We start from the raw sequence: 18426 nt of genomic DNA on the forward strand, positions 1-18426 counted from the left end.
GATCAATGGAACAGAATACAGAGTCCAGAAATAAAAACGTGCACATACAGTCATTTAATTAATGACAAAGGAGTCAAGAATATAAAATGGGGAAAGGACAGTCTCTTCAATAAATGGTATTAGAAAAACTGGATAGCCACATGCAAAAGAATGAAACTGGGCCACCATCTTACACCATCCACAAAAATTAACTCCGAGTGGATTAAAGACTTTAATGTTACACCTGAAACCATAAAACTTCTAGAAGAAAGCATGGGTGGTAAGTACTTAGACATCAGCCTTGGCAATGATTTTTTGAATCTGACACCAAAAGCAAAAGCAACAAAAGCAAAAATAGCAAATGGGACTACATCAAACTAAAACACTCCTGCACAACAAAGGAAACCATCAACAAAATGAAAAGGCAACCTACTGGATGGGAAAAAATATTTGCAAATCATATATTTAATACAGAGTTAATATATAAAATATATAAAGAACTCCTACAATAGAAAAAAGAAATCAATTTTTAAAGTGGTTAGATCTGAATAGACATTTTTCCAAGGAAGACATACAGATAGCCAATGGCTACATGAAAAGATGCTTGGTATCACTCATCATCAAGGAAATACAAATCAAAACCACAATGAGATATCACCTCCCACCTGTTAGAATAGCTAGTATCAAAAAGACAAGAAGTAATAAGAATTGGAGGGGATGTGGAAAAATGGGAACCCTTGGCTCTGTTGGTGGAATTATAAATTGGTGCAACCACCAAGGAAAACAGTATAAAGGTTCCTCAAAAAATTAAAATAGAACTACCATAGGATCCAGAAATTTCATTTCTGGGTATTTATGCAAAGTATTTAAACATTTACTCAAAAAGATTTGCACACCCATGTTCACTGCAGCATTATTTAGAATAACCAAAATATAGAAACAATCTAAGTGTCCATGGATAGATGAATGGATAAAGAAATATGACATATATATGTTATATTGTGACTTATAGTAAGAAATACATATTTGGTCTTCAACCCAGTTCTTGGCATGGAACTTCTAACCCTTGGAATTTCCTGTGATAAGAGCAATAAAGGTGTCTTTTGTTATGTTAATGAGGTGACTTTTGGAAAGCCCTTAGGTAACCTAAAGACGGGGGCTGTTGTCCCGGGAGCCAACCAGGTAATTAGAAGGTTTTAACTTTCAGTACTTCCACCCCAACCTCTAGGGAAGGGAGAGGGGCTGGAGGTTGAATCAATCACCAATGGTCCATGATGATTTAATCAATTGTGACTATGTGATAAAGCCTCCATAAAAACCCAAAAAGACAGGATTCAGAGAGCTTCTGGATCGGTGAACACATGAAGATTTGGAAAGAGTGGTGACCTGGAGAAAGCAGGAGGCCCATACCCTGCCCCATGCATCTCCTCCACCTGGCTGTTCCTGAGTTATACCCTTTTATAATAAAACAGTGATTCTACTATGTAAAACGTTTCATATTTCAAATTAATTGAACTCAGGGAGGGGATCACGGGAATCTGATTTTTAGTCAGTTGGTCAGAAGTACAGTTAACAACCTGGACTTGTGAAGGGCATCTGAAATCCAAGGAGGGAGTCGTGGGAACCTCCAATCTGTGGCCCCCATAGTCAGAAGCACACGGAACAGCCTGGGCTTGCTGCTGGCATCTGACTCAGAGTAAGGGCTGAGGACAGTCTTTTTAGGACTGAGCCCTTACCCTGTGAATCTGATACTATCTTTAGGTAGACAGTATCATCAGGGAGTTGAATTCTCAGACACTGCTGGAGTTGGGTCAGGAACCTAATTTAATGCATATACAATGGAATATTATTCAGTCACATAAAAGAAGGAAATCTTGCCATTTGGGACAACGTGGATGGAGCTTGAGGGGATTATGCTAAGTGAAATAAGTCACACAGAGGAAGAAAGAGCCCAATCTCACTTATATATGGAATCAAAACAAACAAACAAGCTCATGGATTCAAAGACCAGATTAGTGGTTGCCAGAGTGGAGGGTAGGGGTACATGAAATGGGTAAAGACCAAAAGGTACAAACTTCCCATTATGAAATAAGTCCTAGAGATGTAATGTACAGTACACTGACTATAGTTAATAATACTGTATTGCATGTTTGAGAGTTGCCGAGAGAATAAATTTTAAAAGTTCTCATCGCAAGAAAAAATATATTTGCAACTATGTATAGTGATAGATGCTAACTAAACTTACTGTGGTGATCACCTTGCAATAGGGACAAATAACAAATCATTATATTGTGCACCTGGAAACTAATACAACGTTATATGTCAATTACACCTCAATCAAAAAAAATAATAATAATAATACGTCTCCCCACTCAAGCTAAGAACAATCAAGAAATTCCAGGCTAAATTACGAGCTCTATAAAGTTTCAGCACAACATTCAATCATGTTTGCTTTTGGGCAAAGTTCCCATCTGTTGCCCTTTTTACAAAGGTCCAACTGAATGACCTTTAAAGGTGATACATGCCAAAATCCAAAATGCCAAACAGAATTCTCATTACCTCTCAGTGGAGTCTCTGATGAGCTGCTGCAGGTCCACCTCCTGCTTCCTCAGGTTTCCAAAAGAAGACTGACTTTCCACCAGTCCTTTGCCTCCAACATTCATCTTGACCTTCCCTAGCGCCGTCTCGATGGTCCCATTCACGTGGTTTTGAAACTTGCTCTCATATTTCACAAAGTCTGACTCCACGACCACTGGAGGGAATGAGACTTGCAAAGGCATCTGATGACGATATGGCCACCTAGCTGCCTTAGGCCACCTACCTTCCCAATCCTGTGGAAATCCACAGGAAACATGAAGTTCGCACTCAAAATGGAGAGCCGGCAGCCATGTTCTGTGTATGTTCTAAAGAAAATGGAGCTGGCTCACTGAGGTACTGACTGAGAGCATGGTGGGACTTGTGGCCAGGGGCTCTACTTGGTGCTCTTGGTTGTCTTTCAATTCCAATATATACATATGTAGACAGGTGCACCAAAAGTATCAGGAGAGTTTAACAAATAATTTTAAAGAAAGCCTCCTGGGGCCCATGGCAGGCTCAGTCGGAAGAGCACACAACTCTTGATCTCAGGGTTGTGAGTTTTAGCCCCACATTGGGTGTAGAGATTACTTAAAAATAAATAAGTAAATAAACTTTAAAACAAGCATCTGTTTAACCACTATCCAGATAAAATACATTTAAAAAAATTTTTTAAATAGAATATTTTCAATGTGTGCTTTTCCAGGGTGAAGACTGTAAAGGGACTTCATGAGGATGACACCGAAGCAGAGTGAAAATAGCAGCTCTGCTCATGACCCACGTCCGAGTGGTCTGCCTTACCCCGTATCTGGCAGGTCAGCCACGTGGAGCTTGGGCATCTTCCCTTCCCACCCACCAGTCTTGGAGAACATTCCCTTGGCCTTCATTACCATCTCTATGAAAAAATTTCCTTTCCCGTACTTACCTGTTTATTATTTTTTTTTAATTTTTAATTTTTTTTTGAGAGAGAGTGCATGGGTGGAGGGAGAGAGATGCAGAGGGAGAGAGAATCTTAAGCAGGCTCCATCCCCAGCACAGGGCTCAACATGGGGCTGGATCTCACCACCCTGAGATCCTGACCTGAGCTGAAATCAAGAGTCTGATGTTTCACTGACTGAGCCACCCAGGCACCCCATGCTCACCTGTGTATATTGACCTCTACCTGGCCATTTAATTCCTTATCATACAATACCTTATCTCTACTCCTGATAAAGTCAGTGGGCATGCCTGGCCTCCCTCCCTCCCTCCCTCTCAAACACCATCCTGGGATACACAAGCTCCAGACTCCCCACCCTTACTTTCTGGCTTCCCAGACTTAGGAAGATGCCACCCCCTACCAGGTATCCCAGCTTCAATCAAGTCCTCTGGGAATTACTACGTTCCTCATCTGCTCACATCCAGGGGACTATCACATTGCCTTCAAGATCTGTCCTTCTTATCTGGACACTGAAGATAAATACCTGATGATCTCATTTCTGAATTGCCAGCCTTCTCTTATCTCCAGATTTCTACTGTTCTTATTTTTAATCCAACCAAATACCACCATAAAAATAGTGTCAGTCACTGTCGTTTGATATAGCTACATTTAGGGCCTCTTAGGAACTTCACACTGGGCTTTTTCCATTTCCCTGACCCAAGGCTCTCCTGAGCTCCTGGTTGTACTTCTAAGGGATTCAAATCTGCCTATAGTCTGAAAGGCTTCTTTCCATCCACTCACTGCCCTCAACACCTGTATTTCCTTCACTTCAGTCAAGAAAACCATTCCTCAGCAAGGATTAATGAGAATTAATCATTAATCACTATCTTTGCAATTTACAAAATAGAGAATCATCTCTGTCACCACCACCAAAAATGAGACAACTGTGAAAATGCCCTCAATTCAAAGCCTTTTCCTATTTATATCTTGTGGAATACAAACACTTTGGGAAATGTTTTGGGAAGTAGCATAGAGCACTTCTTAAGAGCTCAAGATTTTAATCACTATTCTAATATTCCTACCTATAAGAACTTGTTAACATCCATCTCCCTGAACCACAGTTTTCTCAGATGTAATCTGGAGAGAATACCTTCCTGATGGATTCTGTTACAAGCTGATGTATGTAAATCACATAACACAGAGCCAGGCACATAGCAAGTGCTCACTCTATCCACTGGGCTTAGGCCAGAACAATGTCATTTTCTGATAAAAGCAACAGTCCTAGGTTGTACAAAGTGCTACACAGATAGAAATTTTATTTCTTTACCTAGAGAAAACTCTAGCTATTTTTGGACCAGCTTGAGAGCCTGCCCTGCTCTCCCCAGAAAGCTTCCTTATGTGAGTAATAAAACTTTTCACACCCTCCTGATGGCTAGGTGGCATCATCAACCGCAACACTAAACCAGATTTTGGGTGGTAGATCCATCCTACCTATATGCTGAGTGGCCACAACACTTACAATGGGCATGTCTTACTTTTGTACTCAAAACTGCAATATTATTTTTTTTAATTAAGCTATAACTTCTCATGTCGGGCCTGTAGAATTCTGTTCATTTAAGAAAAGTATATGCCTTGAGGCACCTGTGTGGCTCAGCGCTGGACTCTTGATTTCAGTTCAGGTCATGATTTCAGGACTGTGGAATCGAGCCTCACTCGGGCACCATGCTCAGCAGGGAGTCTGCTTGAGATTCTCTCTCTGCCTCTCCCCCCCACCAAAATAAATAAAATCTTAACAACAACAAAAAAAGAAAGGATATGTCTTTAAGAGAGTGTGCAAAGAAACAGAATTCATGGTAAGGTCTCACCTTATAATCAATCACTCAAGACAGCATGTACCTAGAAGATGAATCATCTTTTCTGGGACTAACTGTAGTCTATACCCAAAGAAACCTACCTGGACTCAGAAATTGGTCTTCTGTGAGTACATCTCCAAGGGTGACAGACAAAAACTGGTACTTGGGTCTCTGCCAGCACCAGAATCTCTTTTTTTTGGTCACCAGACTTAGAAGTTGTAACTTATCAGAGTCATTCAAGTTTGATACTGCAATCAGGTTACCTCCGGCATCAACTTCTTTAAGAAAATTCCTTGTTGCTTTGGCAAACATTATGAGAGCTCCAAATTACCTGAATAAAAAAACAAAACAGTTACTCCCAAATTAAATAAGAAGTTATTATTTCATTTATTTTTTTCTAAAAGTGCCTTATTTTTCCTTCATGTCAATCACTGTACATGAAAGAATACCTTCTCCTTAGAAAACCCTCTAGTGTGGGTTCAGCTGATGACAAAGAAATCAAATTGAAATACTGAAAGAGAGTATGTAAGTCTAGATAGACTAAGTTAAGCTTCAGACACAAATAACCTCCAAATATTAGTGGCTTATACCAAGAAAGGTGTATTTATTGGTCACAGTCTATGTCTGGTAGAGGAGGACAGGAGAGCTTTTCTCATCATAGTCATTCAAGGATTCAGATTGAAGGGGCAGCCACCATCCAATATGAAAGAGTTCTGGAAAGTCTCACACCAGCAATTAAATGCTCTGGCCCAAAATTCACATACATCATGTCCACTCACAATTTGTCAGAGTAGTCATATGGCCTCAGCCAGCCAGAATGGTCAGGAAATACAATTGTACCATGTATCTAACAGGTAGAGACCTGAGAGTATTTGTTGACCCACATACTGACTACCCTAATTTGTAACATACAAAGATATGACCACTTCTTTAAAGGGCAACATGCTTTTTCTCCACGCTGTATGATTTCCCCTATTCACAATGCAAAGAAACTATTACTTTTTAATCCAGAAATGAAGGGAAATATTTCCTTCATTTGTAGGGAAAAAGAAGAAACACACTGGAAGATATAAAATACTGAAAAACTGGCTAAAGCCAGATTCCTATCTCATGCTGTACACAAGAGCAAATTCTCGATGGATTAGAAGGTTTTTTGAGGAAAAAAATGAAACTATAAAAGTACTAGAAAAAATACAAATAAATATTTGTTCAATTGTAGGATGAGAAAGGCCTTTAGGAAGACAAATGGCAAACTGAGAAAATACTTATAATATTTATAATGAAGAACTAGAATACTTAATATATAAAAAAATCTTTCACAAATTGTTTTTAAAACACAATAATAGAAATATGGGCAAAGGTTATAAAAAATTCACAATATATAAACTGCACCTAGCCTATATACACACACACGAATATATACATATGTGCAAACACACAAGCACACACATATATAGTTATTACTCAAAAAAAAGCAAAAGTGAAATAAGATTTTTTTAAAAATTATCCATGGTCAAAGGTTAAAATAGCTAATGGACAAGAAATGAGTTTTATTTGTATTTGTACCCTGGTGTTTGGCAGTCACAGAGATATAAAAACATAGTTTGAGAGGTGGGAGTAGTCTTAGACATTAACTAGTTCAACCCATTTGCTTTATTTTTTTGTTTTTGTTTTATTTTTTAAATTTTATTTATCTATTTAAATTCAATTAATTAGCATATAGTGTATTATTGGCTTCAGAGGTAGAGGTCAGTGATTCATCAGTCTTATATAACACTCAGTGCTCATTATATCATGTGCCCTCCTTAATGCCCATCATCCAGTTACCCCATCCCTCCACCTACCTCCCCTCCAGCAACCCTCAGTTTGTTTCCTATAGTTAAGAGTCTCTTCTGGTTTGTCTCCCTCTCTGATGACTTCACATTCAGTTTTCCCTTCCTTCCCTTAAGATCCTCTGTTTTGTTTCTTAAATTCCATATATGAGTGAAATCATCATAACTATCTCTAACTGATTTCACTTAGCATAATACCCTCTAGTTTTATCCATGTCATTGCAAATGCTAAAGTATCATATTTTTTGATGGCTGAGTAATATTCCATCGTGTATACATACCACATCTTCTTCACCCATTCATCTGTTGAAGGACATCTGGGCTCTTTCCATGTTTTGGCTATTGTGGACATTGCTGCTATAAACACTGGGGTGCAGGTGCCCCTCTGGATCACTGTTTGTATCCTTTGGGTAAATGCCTAGTAGTACAGTTGCTGGGTCGTAGGGTAGTTCTGTTTTGTTTTTTGTTTTTTATAAGATTTTATTTATTTATTTGAGAGAGAGAGAAAGAGAGAGAGAAACAGCATGAGAGGGGAGAGGGTCAGAGGGAGAAGCAGGCTCCCCGCTGAGCCGGGAGTCCAATGTGGGACTCGATCCCAGGATTCCGGGACCATGACCTGAGCCGAAGGCAGTTGCTTCACCAACTGAGCCACCCAGGCGCCCTGGGTAGTTCTATTTTTAACTCTTTGGCAAACCTCCATACTGTTGTCCAGAGTGGCTGTACAAGTTTGCATTACCACAAGCAGTGTAAGAGAGTCCCCCTTTCTCCGCATCCTCACAGAGGACGAAGCAAAGTTGTGTCCTGACTTTGTTAATTTTAGCCATTCTGACTGGTGTGAGGTGGTATCTCACTGTGGTTTTGATTTGTATTTCCCTGATGCGAAGTGATGTTAAGCATTTTAAGAATATTGTTAAAATGTCTATGATACCCAAAGCAATCTACACATCCAATGCAATCCCTATCAAAATATCATCAACATTTTTCAAAGAGCTGGAACAAATAATTCTAAAATTTGTATGGAACCAGAAAAGACCTGACTAGCCAAAGGAATGTTGAAAAAGAAAACCAAAGCTGGTGGCATCACAATTCTGGATTTCAAGCTCTATTACAGAGCTGTAGTAACAAGACAGTATGGTATTGGGACAAAAATAGACATGTAGATCGATGAAACAGAATAGAGAACCAAGAAATGGACCCTCAACTCTATGGTCAACTAATTTTTTTTTTTTAAGATTTTATTTATTTATTTGACAGATAGCGAGAGCAGGAACACAAGCAGGGGGAGTGGGAGAGGGAGAAGCAGGCTTCCCGCCAAGCAGGGAGCCCGATGTGGAACTTGATCCCAGGACCCTGGGATCATGACCTGAGCTGAAGGCAGACACTTAACGACTGAGCCACCCAGGTGCCCTATGGTCAACTAATCTTTGACAAAGCAGGAAAGAACATCCAATGGAAAAAAGACAGTCTCTTCAACAAATGGTGTTGGGAAAATTGGACAGCCACATGCAGAAGAATGAAACTGGACCACTCTTTATACCATACACAAAAATAGACTCAAAATGGATGAAAGACCTAAATGTGAGATAAGAATCCATCAAAATCCTAGAGGAGAACAGGAGAACACAGGCAGCAACCTCTTTGACCTTGGCCATAGCAACTTCTTGCTAGACAGGTCTTCAATGGCGAGGGAAACAAAAGCAAAGATGAACCATTGGGATTTCATCAAGATAAAAAGCTTTTGCACAGCAAAGGGAACAGTCGAGAAAACCAAAAGACAACCTACCGAATAGGAGAAGATATTTGCACATGTCTTATCAGATAAAGGACTAATAACCAAAATCTACAAAGAACTTATCGAACTCAACATCCAAAAAACAAATAATCCAATCAGGAAATGGACAGAAGAAACGAAAAAACATCTCTCCAAAGAAGATGTACAAATGACCAACAGACAGAACCAACTTACATTAACATGAACCTCCTCTAGGACATCACAAAATGTTTGTCTTACTTATCACTAGTTTTTCTCTAACGTGCCTTTTCTTAGATTACTATTCTTGCATATTAACAATAAGAATAAACATTTAAGGAAGGGATTCTAAAACATAAAAAGTTCCTTTCTTATTTGAGAGAGAGCGCTCATGTGTGCAAGCAGAGGGAGGGGTAGACGGGGAGGGAAAGGGAAAGAGAATCTGAAGCAGACTGCACACCAAGGACAGAGCCTGACACAGGGCTTAATCCCACGGCCTCGACATCATGACCTGAGCTGAAACCAAGAGTCAGCTGCTTGAATGACTGAGCCACCCAGGCACCCCTAAAAGTTCCTTTCTGATCAACAGTGAACTGTAAAAAAGGAAAACTATGTATGCTCAATTCTCATCTCTAAAGCATCTCTCACTATACTAAGTTTCTTACGTGTGATGGAGCACTCATTCACTTATCAAAACATTTACTAAATCATTAATTATCCTTAAGTACCCACTATACACGGGTACTGTGTTTAAGCACTTAGGATACTGATACAAAAAGTCATCTCTATACAGATAGCCAACAAACACATGATAAGATGCTCAACATCATTCATCATTAGGTAAATGCAAATCAAAACTATGAGATACCACCTCACACCAGTCAGAACGGCTAGAATCAAAAAGACAAGAAATAATAAGTGTTGATGAGGATGTGGAGAAAAAGGAACCACGATGCACTGTTGGTGGGAATGCAAATTGGCATAGCCTTTGTGGAAAACAGTATGGAGGTTCCTCAAAAAATTAAAAATAGAAATACTGAACAATCAGTAAACCCACTACTGGATATTTACCCAAAGAAAACAAAACACTAATTGGAAAAGATATGTGCACCCCTATGTCTATTGCAGCATCGTTTACAATAGCCAAGACATGGAAGCAACCCAGGTATCCACCAACAGACAAACAGATAAAGAAGTTGTGTATATATATGCAATGGAATATTACTCAGCCATAAAAGAGAATGAAATCTTGCCATTCACGGCAACATGGATGGACCTAGAGGGTATTATGCTAAGTGAAGTCAGGCAAAGACAAATATCATAGGATTTCCCTAATATACGGAATTGAAAAAAAACACACAAAATAAATGAACAAACAAAAGTAGAAACAGATAAATAAATACAAAGAACTGATGGTTGCCAGAGAGGTGGGGTAGGGGGATGGGTGAAGGGGAGTGTATGGCACAGGCTTCCAGTTATGGAATAAGTCACAAGGATGAAAGGCACGGCATAGGGAATATAGTCAACGGCACTGTGATAGCCTTGTATGGTGACAGATGGTAGCCACACTTGTGGTGAGCATAAGGTACAGAGTTATCGGATCACTATGCTGTAGAGCTGAAACTAATGTAACATTGTGTGTCAACTCAAAAACAGACACACATATCAGTGGAAAAGAACAGAAAACCCAGAAATGGACCCACAACTCTATGGTCAACTAATCAACAAACCAGTAAAGAATATCCAATGGAAAAAAGACAGTCTCTTCAGTAATTGGTGTTGGGAAAACCAGACAGCCACATGCAGAAGAATGAAACTGGACCACTGCCTTACACCACACACAAAACCAAATTCAAAATGGATGAAAGACCTAAACGTGAGACTGGATCCTAGAGGAGAACACAGGCAGCAACCTCTTCGACCTTGGCCACAGCAACTTCTTCCTAGAAACATCACCAAAGGCAAGGGAAACAAAGGCAAAAATGAACTATTGGGACTTCATCAAGATTAAAAGCTTCTGCACAGTGAAGGAAATAGTCAACAAAACTAAAAGGCAGCCTACGGAATGGGAGAAGATATTTGCAAACAACATATCTGATAAAGGGTTAGTATCCAAAATCTATAAAGAACTTACTAAATTCAACATCCCAAAAAACGAATAATCCAGTTAAGAAATGGGCAGAAGACATGAATAGACACTTTTCCAAAGAAGACATCCAGATGGCTGACAGACACATGAAAAGATGCTCAACATCACTCATCATCAGGGAATCAAAACCATGATGAGATACCACCTCACACCTGTCAGAAAGGCTAAAATTGATAACACAGGAAACAACAGAGGTTAGTGAGGATGCGAAGAAAGGAGAACCCTCTTGCACTCTTGGTGGGAATGCAAACTGGAGAACAATATGGAGTTCCTCAAAAAGTTAAAAATAGAACTGCCCTATGATCCAGGAATTGCACTACTAGGTATTTACCAAAAGAATACAAAAATACAGATTTGGGGGCACCTGGGTGGCTCAGTTGGTTAAGCGACTGCCTTCGGCTCGGGTCATGATCCTGGAGTCCCAGGATCGAGACCCGCATTGGGCTCCCTGCTCGGCGGGGAGTCTGCTTCTCCCTCTGACCCTCTACCCTCTCATGTGCGCTCTCTCTCTCTCATTCTCGCTCTCTCAAATGAATAAATAAATAAAATCTTTAAAAAAAAATACAGATTTGAAGGGGTACATGCACCCCAATGTTTATAGCAGCATTATCAACAATAGCCAAACTATGGAGAGAGTCCAAATGTCCATCGACTGATGAATGGATAAAGAAAATGTGGTACACACACACACACACACACACTGGAATATTACTCAGCCATCAAAAAGAACGAAATCTTGCCATTTGCAACAATATGGATGGAACTAGAGTGTATTATGCTAAGTGAAATAAGTCAGAGGAAGACAAATACCATATGATTTCATTCATATGTGGAATTTAAGAAACAAAACAGATGAACATAGGGGATGGGGAAAATAAGGAGAGAGGGAAACAAACCATAAGAGACTCTTAAAGACAGAGAACAAACCGAGGGTTGACAGAGGGAGGTGAGTGTGGGATGGGCTAGCTGGGCGATGGGTATTTAGGAGGACATTTGCTGTGATGAGCACTGGGTGCTGTATGTAAGTGATGAATCACTGAATTCTACTCTGAAACCAATATAATACTGTATGTTAAAAAAGTGTAAATAAAAATTAAAAACAAAAACCAAAAAACAGTGTGTCAACTCTACTTCAGTAAATATATAAAGTAGCCTCTCTCCTTGATGAGCTACTAGTTGGGTGGCCAGATAGAGAAATAAACAATTAGGTTTTATGCTAGGTATTGACACAGATTGTTACAAGAAATGAACCAAGAAAAGGGCATCTAAATCCAACTGGAGAGAAGCATAGGGTCAGAGAAGTCTTCCTAAAGTGGGCAGCATCCAAGCTGCCTCTCGTGGGCTAAGCAGAAGCAAGAGGCGCAGGAGTACCGTGGGGGTGCTTAGCAGAAGAGCAGCGATTATAAAAGCCCAGCATGTGCAGGACGTGGCGGAAGGGTGGGGAAGATCGTGCCTGGCAAGATTTGTGACCGGCAAGCTCGTGATGGTCCACGAGACATCATTTTGTGTTAATAGGCCCATTGCCACTTCCTCACTTTTCAAGCTCCGAGACTAGTTCCTGCTTTGGTTCTAGAGTGCGGAAGGGCAAAGGACAGGGATGAGGAAGCCTCGGGCCAGGCCATGCAAGGCATGCCTCCCCTGCTGGGTCCTGGGCAGCAAGGGCCTTCAGAGGGAGGGGCTGTATAGGGAGTGATGCAATCAAAGCGGTCACTTAGCAAGATGTTCTGGAAGCAAAATAGGAAACCAGCTGGAAGGGAACAAGATTAGAGATGGACAAAAAATGGTTATACTGAACTATGTCACACGCACAAGGACAGAAAAGATGATTTGGTGGTTTCCCCAGAACTCTGGTTGGATGTGAGAGTGGTGTTGAAAGAGACTCCCTAGGATGGCTTCCAGGTGTCTCAGGTGTGGGCTGGCCGATGAGATGCCAGTCACCAAGAAAGGGAATTCAGGAGGAAGCAGATTGGTGGCAGACAGTAAGACAGTACCTGCTGGAAGTGTAGCTAGGAGAGTGTGCAAGATTTATTTTGCCCAACAGAGGGAAAGAACCTTTAACAAAATAAGGTCTCCCCAATGACCTGTGGAAATCCATCCTGCTTGTCCAAGAGAAGAACCACAGCAGAATCTGCCTCACCGTGCCACTGGTAACAGAATCTCTCTCTCTCTCTCTTTTTAAGATTTTATTTATTTATTTGAGAGAGAGAGAGCGAGCACAAGCCGGGGGAGGGGCAGGAAAGGGAGAAGCAGACTCGATGTGGGACTTGATCCTGGGACTCTGGGATCATGACCTGAGCTGAAGGCAGTCGCTTAACCAACTGAGCCACCCAGGTGCCCCAGAATCTCTCTTTTTATGGTTTCTATTCTTTTCTGGGACTACCTGAGAGGGACATCACTAACTTTCCTTCAGATTAAACAAGTTTCTGAAGAAGACAGATCAGGCTTGCCATTAAAAAACAACAAAACCCATCTGTTGTGGGTGGCAAAGCCTTTGTAAGGATGCTAATCCTCCCCAGAGGAATTAGAGGATAAAGAAAGGGAACTCCTAAATTAATTTTTAATTTTTTTCCATCTACCATCAGATACAGCCAATTTGCCTTCTTGACAGGGTAGTTTGCTTTAGGAAGAGTTAATGCAGGTGGCTATTGGTTTACAAGTTAATTGAATCAGGCTTATTCAATCAAGGAACTCCGTTTATTCCTGTGAAGTTAGAGGTTTCTTTTATCTTATTGTTTGAATACATAATACATTACATGGCTCAAATATCTAAACAGTGTAAAAAAATACACACTGAGAAACCCCATTCCTACCCAGGTCCTACTACCCTTTCCATGGCTCTCCCCTGTAGGTATATTACCTTGGTGTTTCTTTATACAAATATAAGTTCAAAGGAGTCTGCACACTGTTCTGTATGTTACTTTTTGTCATGTAACAATGTATCCTGGAGATCTTTCCATGTTAGTACCTTCATCTTTGCAGCTGCATAATACTCCACCATGTGGCTATCCCACTGTTCGTCCTGTACTGCCGATTGCGTAGGTTATTTCTACAGTTTTTTCTTATAAAAATGCCACAGTAAATACTCTTGAACATACGTCTTCTTCACACATGGTCAAGAGAACACGAAGGAAGATTCCTACAAGAGTGCTAGAGGTGCCTCAATGGCTCAGTCGGTTAAGCGTCTGCCTTCAGCTCAGGTCATGATCCCGGGGTCCTGGGATCGAGTCCCACGTCGGGCTCCCTGCTCAGCGGGCAGTCGGCTTCGCTCTCTTTCTCTCCCTCTGCCCCTCCCCACTGCTTGTTCTCTATCACTCTCTCTCTCTCGCCAATAAATAAAATCTTAAAAAAAATTCTTTTAAAAAGAGAGATTGCTAGACCAATGGGTAAATACATCTCTAATTTTAGGGGTTGTACCATTTTGCAGTCTCACCAATAAGGTATGAAAAATCTCAGCAATAGAGTCTGTTATCAAACTTTTGTATTTTTGTCAGTCTCGTAGGTGAGAAACAGTATCTCGGTATATTCTTAGGGTATGTTATTGTAACATAAATCAAGCATCTTTTGTTTAAAGAATTTATTATTTTTCTTAACTGTGTCCTTAGTCCATTTTCTATTGTTTTTTTCTTTATTCCTAGGAGCTGTTGATTAATAGAGGGATTAGCTAAAATATAGGCTAGAAATTTAACACAACAGTTTATCATGTGGCATTGGAAGACAGTAAGTTGCCATACCGTTCTCAAACATCTGAAGTAACTGCCTAGCCAGGAAAGATTAAATAATGTGCCGAGGGCCAACTGAAGGATCTAGAACCCAAGTTGTCTGACACATACAAGCACAAGAAAGTCTCAATTAACCATAAGTCAGACGTCAGATTCAAATTTCCAGTGTGTTCCAATCTGGAAGTAGACAAAAATGGCCTCATGAGAGATCTACCTCAAATCGCTCATGACCTAAAAATCCATTGCATTTCACAGCCGTACCACAGATCCCCTCTCACATAGGGCCTTACGAATCCCATTAGCTCGGTGGGGTTAAATCAGTGGAGGGTATCAAGGAGGGCACTTGCTGTGATGAGCACCAGGTGCTGTACGGAAGTGCTGAATCACTAGATTGTACACCGGAAACTAATATTACACTGGATGTTAACTCACCTACATCTGTGGTTTCCCAGCTCGAAGCAATTAGAACTCAGAAAGTCAAAAGCAATGAGGGAAGGATATGTAAGTTTAAATCAGACTCCTGGACAACAGATCTCGAAGGAAGAGACCAAGAAAGCAAGACAATGCCAAGTCAGAAAAGCACATGGCCAACTGGGGCCACTGGCTCCTGGGAACAAAGAATCCTAAAAGTAGGTGCCAAGGTAATGATTGCATGAGAATATACTATAACTAGCATCCATTCTTAATCAAATCCTTGAGGTGTAAAGAACCCAGTTCTTCCTCATACCCAATTCGGGATTCTTCTCTAGAGCAGCTCTGGGTGATCACTGGGCCTCTGCTTGTATAGTTCTGGGCAAGAAACCTCAACATCAAAATACACTAAAGAGAAATAACTGTATGGTGAATACGTGCAGTGTGTCAGGCACTGGGCTGAATTCTTGCTCCGCATTTCCTCATTTAATCTGCACAACAACCCTGAGTAGGCATTTTACAGATGTGGAAATTTAAAGATGTTAAGTAACTTGCCCAAATCACGAGAGAGAAAAAAGAAAAAACAAAACAAAAAAACCCAAACCAGCGCCGACACCTGCGAGCTGGCCTGGGACTATCAGCCAGCCCTGGTGTTGCTAGGGAACAGCCCCGCGTTCTCCTGCTGAACACGAACAACGTCTCAGAAGAGCAACATCGAGCAAGGCCACTCTGTGGTCGTGATAAATTAAGACAAAAACAAGACCCCTCATAATCTCGTCTGACCTCAGCCAAAATATGAACATTGACCAAACCACAAAAACGACCAAACACCGCCCCCCCCAACCACCGCCACTAGGGGGTGGCTAATGACTGACTGCGGCTTCTTGGCCAACCAAGGCTTTTGCCTCACTGCAGCCTTCCTTGTGAAGATACTCAATAGAATTCTCCCCCTTCCTGACAGCATCCAATCCAGAGCAAAGTTCTGTTTCCTTAAACTCCCCACAACCACCAGCAAGCCTAAAGGCTGTAACTCCTTTCTAACACCAACCTACTGAGACGCCCCACAGTGTGAGGTCTCTCTCGCTACAACAAGCAATAAACCCAACTTTTCCAACTCTACGTGCATTCCCGGAGGTCTCTGGAGGGCACCGAATGTCACATAGAGAATTAGAGCGAAGGGAAGGTTCCAACGGAGGTCCACCTGCCTCCGAAGCCTGAGCCCTTGGCCACCCTGCTTTGCAGATTCCTCAGTCAGCTTTTTAAAATTTGGGCTACATATAATTCACTTTATAAAGTAAGAAAGTGTGCTCAAAAGGGTAGACTTCAGTTATAGTGGAAGTGAAAATCACAGTTATGGGACACATGTCCTCACTATGCAGGGAAATGAGACATTGCTGTACTTGTCTCATACTTAACAGCTTCACATTTTGAATTATTTTTAGTTTTCGAAATAACGTGGTTTAGTCTATTAAATTAAAACAGAGGTGTCATCCTTTTATATCTTCCACGCTCACAGCCCAGTGCCTGAGCTCATTTTTATAAGACAAATTAAAGACAAGGTACTCCATTACTTCTTTCTTAAATAAAAATCAGTGAGATTTAAAAAAAAAAAAGGTCACAAAACAGGCACGAACTTGAGAAAGGAGTGAGCGTGAAGCGACAAAGGCTTTTGGGAAGTGGGGTGGGTAACAGAAGAGACAGGGTTTCAGAACAGAGAACTCGCTGGTCCCCTTGAGGGTTCAAAGAGAACAAAAAGAAAAACACTTCTGGAAAATGCAAAACTTCGTCTCCAAGCAGGCGATCTACGGGACAGCAGCTGGGAGCCGGGGCCCTATTTCTCAGATGGCTCGAACTGCCTGGGCTCAACTTCTCGCGGCTATTCTCCTTTATAGGAAGAGCGCGTTGGTGATTTCGACAAGCATCAATTTACTCTATATCGCTTTAGCTGCTTCTCCGGCGTCACATCGCTTCTTTCATTCCACTGCGACTCGCTGCCTGTCGGCCCCTTGAGAGCTACGGTGCCCAGACACCCGGTCCTCCCATCCTAGTCACTCCTTTGAACAGAGCAGGTGCCCACGGAGGGATGTTTTCAAATATTCTACAACACATGCCTTTGGAGGAGCCGCCCCTCCTCGTTCCCCCTCGGGCGCAGATGCCCAGTGGGCTCCCAGGGGGTCCGCACGTCGAGGCCTAAGGCAGCCACGCGAGCAGCTGTGGTGTCATCCCGCCCCCTGCCGATGACACCCAGGGGGGCTTGGCCTTCTCCGCAGGCTTGGGCCCCAATTTCAGGCGACTGGGGGAACCGTTCCAGCCCAGAGTCTCAACTCCTGTGGGCTCCGGCCTCTCCTTCCCGCACACACGCCCCGCAAGCCGGGAAGCCTTTGCACGCCCCGGGGGAAACGGGAGGACAAAGAATGAAGGGGTGGGGAGGGCTGGTGAACAGGGGGTGACAGAAGGTACCGGCCCTCCCAGCAGCCCGGGAAAGAAGTGGCCGCGGGGAAGGGGGGAGAGGGCTGCGGAAGGGGTGGGGGAGAGGGGCACGCGATGGGCCCAGCCGGCCAGTTGTGGGGCAGCCGACCGCCTCGTCTCCCTGGGGGGGGACGGCGGGGAGGGGCGTCCCGGAGACAGAAGAGCCGCGGACTCGGCTCCCCGGGGCTGCCGCGCGCCCAGGCGGGAGCCGGAGCCCGAGCCGCCGCCGAGCCCGTGCCGCCGCACTCACCTGCCCGCGCGCCGCCGGGTCCCCGCAGCCGCGCACTGGGCGCCCCGCGCGGCCCGGGCGGACTAGCCTCGCGGGGCGGGCCGGGGGCGGGGGCTCGCGGGAGGGGGCGGGCCGGCGGGAACCTTCGCTCGGTGGCCGCCCCCTGCGCCGCGGGCGCCAGCCGGACGGGAGCGGGGCGCCGGGCGAGCGCGGCCGAGGCGGGGCGAGGACGGCGGGCGGCGGCCGAGACCCGCCCGAAGGCCCGGAGCCGGAGGGGCCCCTCTCTTCGCGTGACTGCGCCCACGCGGGTCGCTGACACCCCGGGGCTCGGCTCTGGCCGAAGTCCCTCACGCTTTTCGGGATCCAAGGCCTGGGGCGCACCGGGGATAGGCCGGGGCCTCAGCAGAGGAGTGGGCCCGGCCTCCCTCCCCGAGGCCTCCTCTCCCGCCCTCAGTCCCGGAGGGTTGGAAGCCTGCCGGGCCCAGTCACCCAGAGTTGGGTGCCGCCTGGCACCGTAGCTTCCCGGTTCCAGCGGGCAAGTCTGA

The 18426-nt window shown here is 43.2% G+C and overlaps 1 protein-coding gene across 2 annotated transcripts in view; it reads right to left on the reverse strand.

Annotated features, from left to right (window-relative positions):
• GSDME (gasdermin E) overlaps positions 1–17951 on the reverse strand; it is a 73555-nt gene extending 55604 nt beyond the window's left edge. For both annotated transcript variants that reach the window (XM_035020760.1, XM_035020761.1), the window contains exons 1-3: positions 17903–17951; positions 5424–5653; positions 2539–2731 (exon numbers count right to left, since the gene is read on the reverse strand). In XM_035020760.1, coding sequence (XP_034876651.1) covers positions 2539–2731; positions 5424–5634 — 404 coding nt within the window. In that variant the 5' untranslated portion in view covers positions 5635–5653; positions 17903–17951. The remainder of the gene's footprint in view (positions 1–2538; positions 2732–5423; positions 5654–17902) is intronic.
• Positions 17952–18426: the final 475 nt, after the last annotated feature.

The sequence above is a fragment of the Mirounga leonina genome, unplaced genomic scaffold (genome assembly GCF_011800145.1).
Source record: "Mirounga leonina isolate KUSES-001 unplaced genomic scaffold, KU_Mleo_1.0 Mir_174, whole genome shotgun sequence".
NCBI lineage: Eukaryota > Metazoa > Chordata > Mammalia > Carnivora > Phocidae > Mirounga > Mirounga leonina.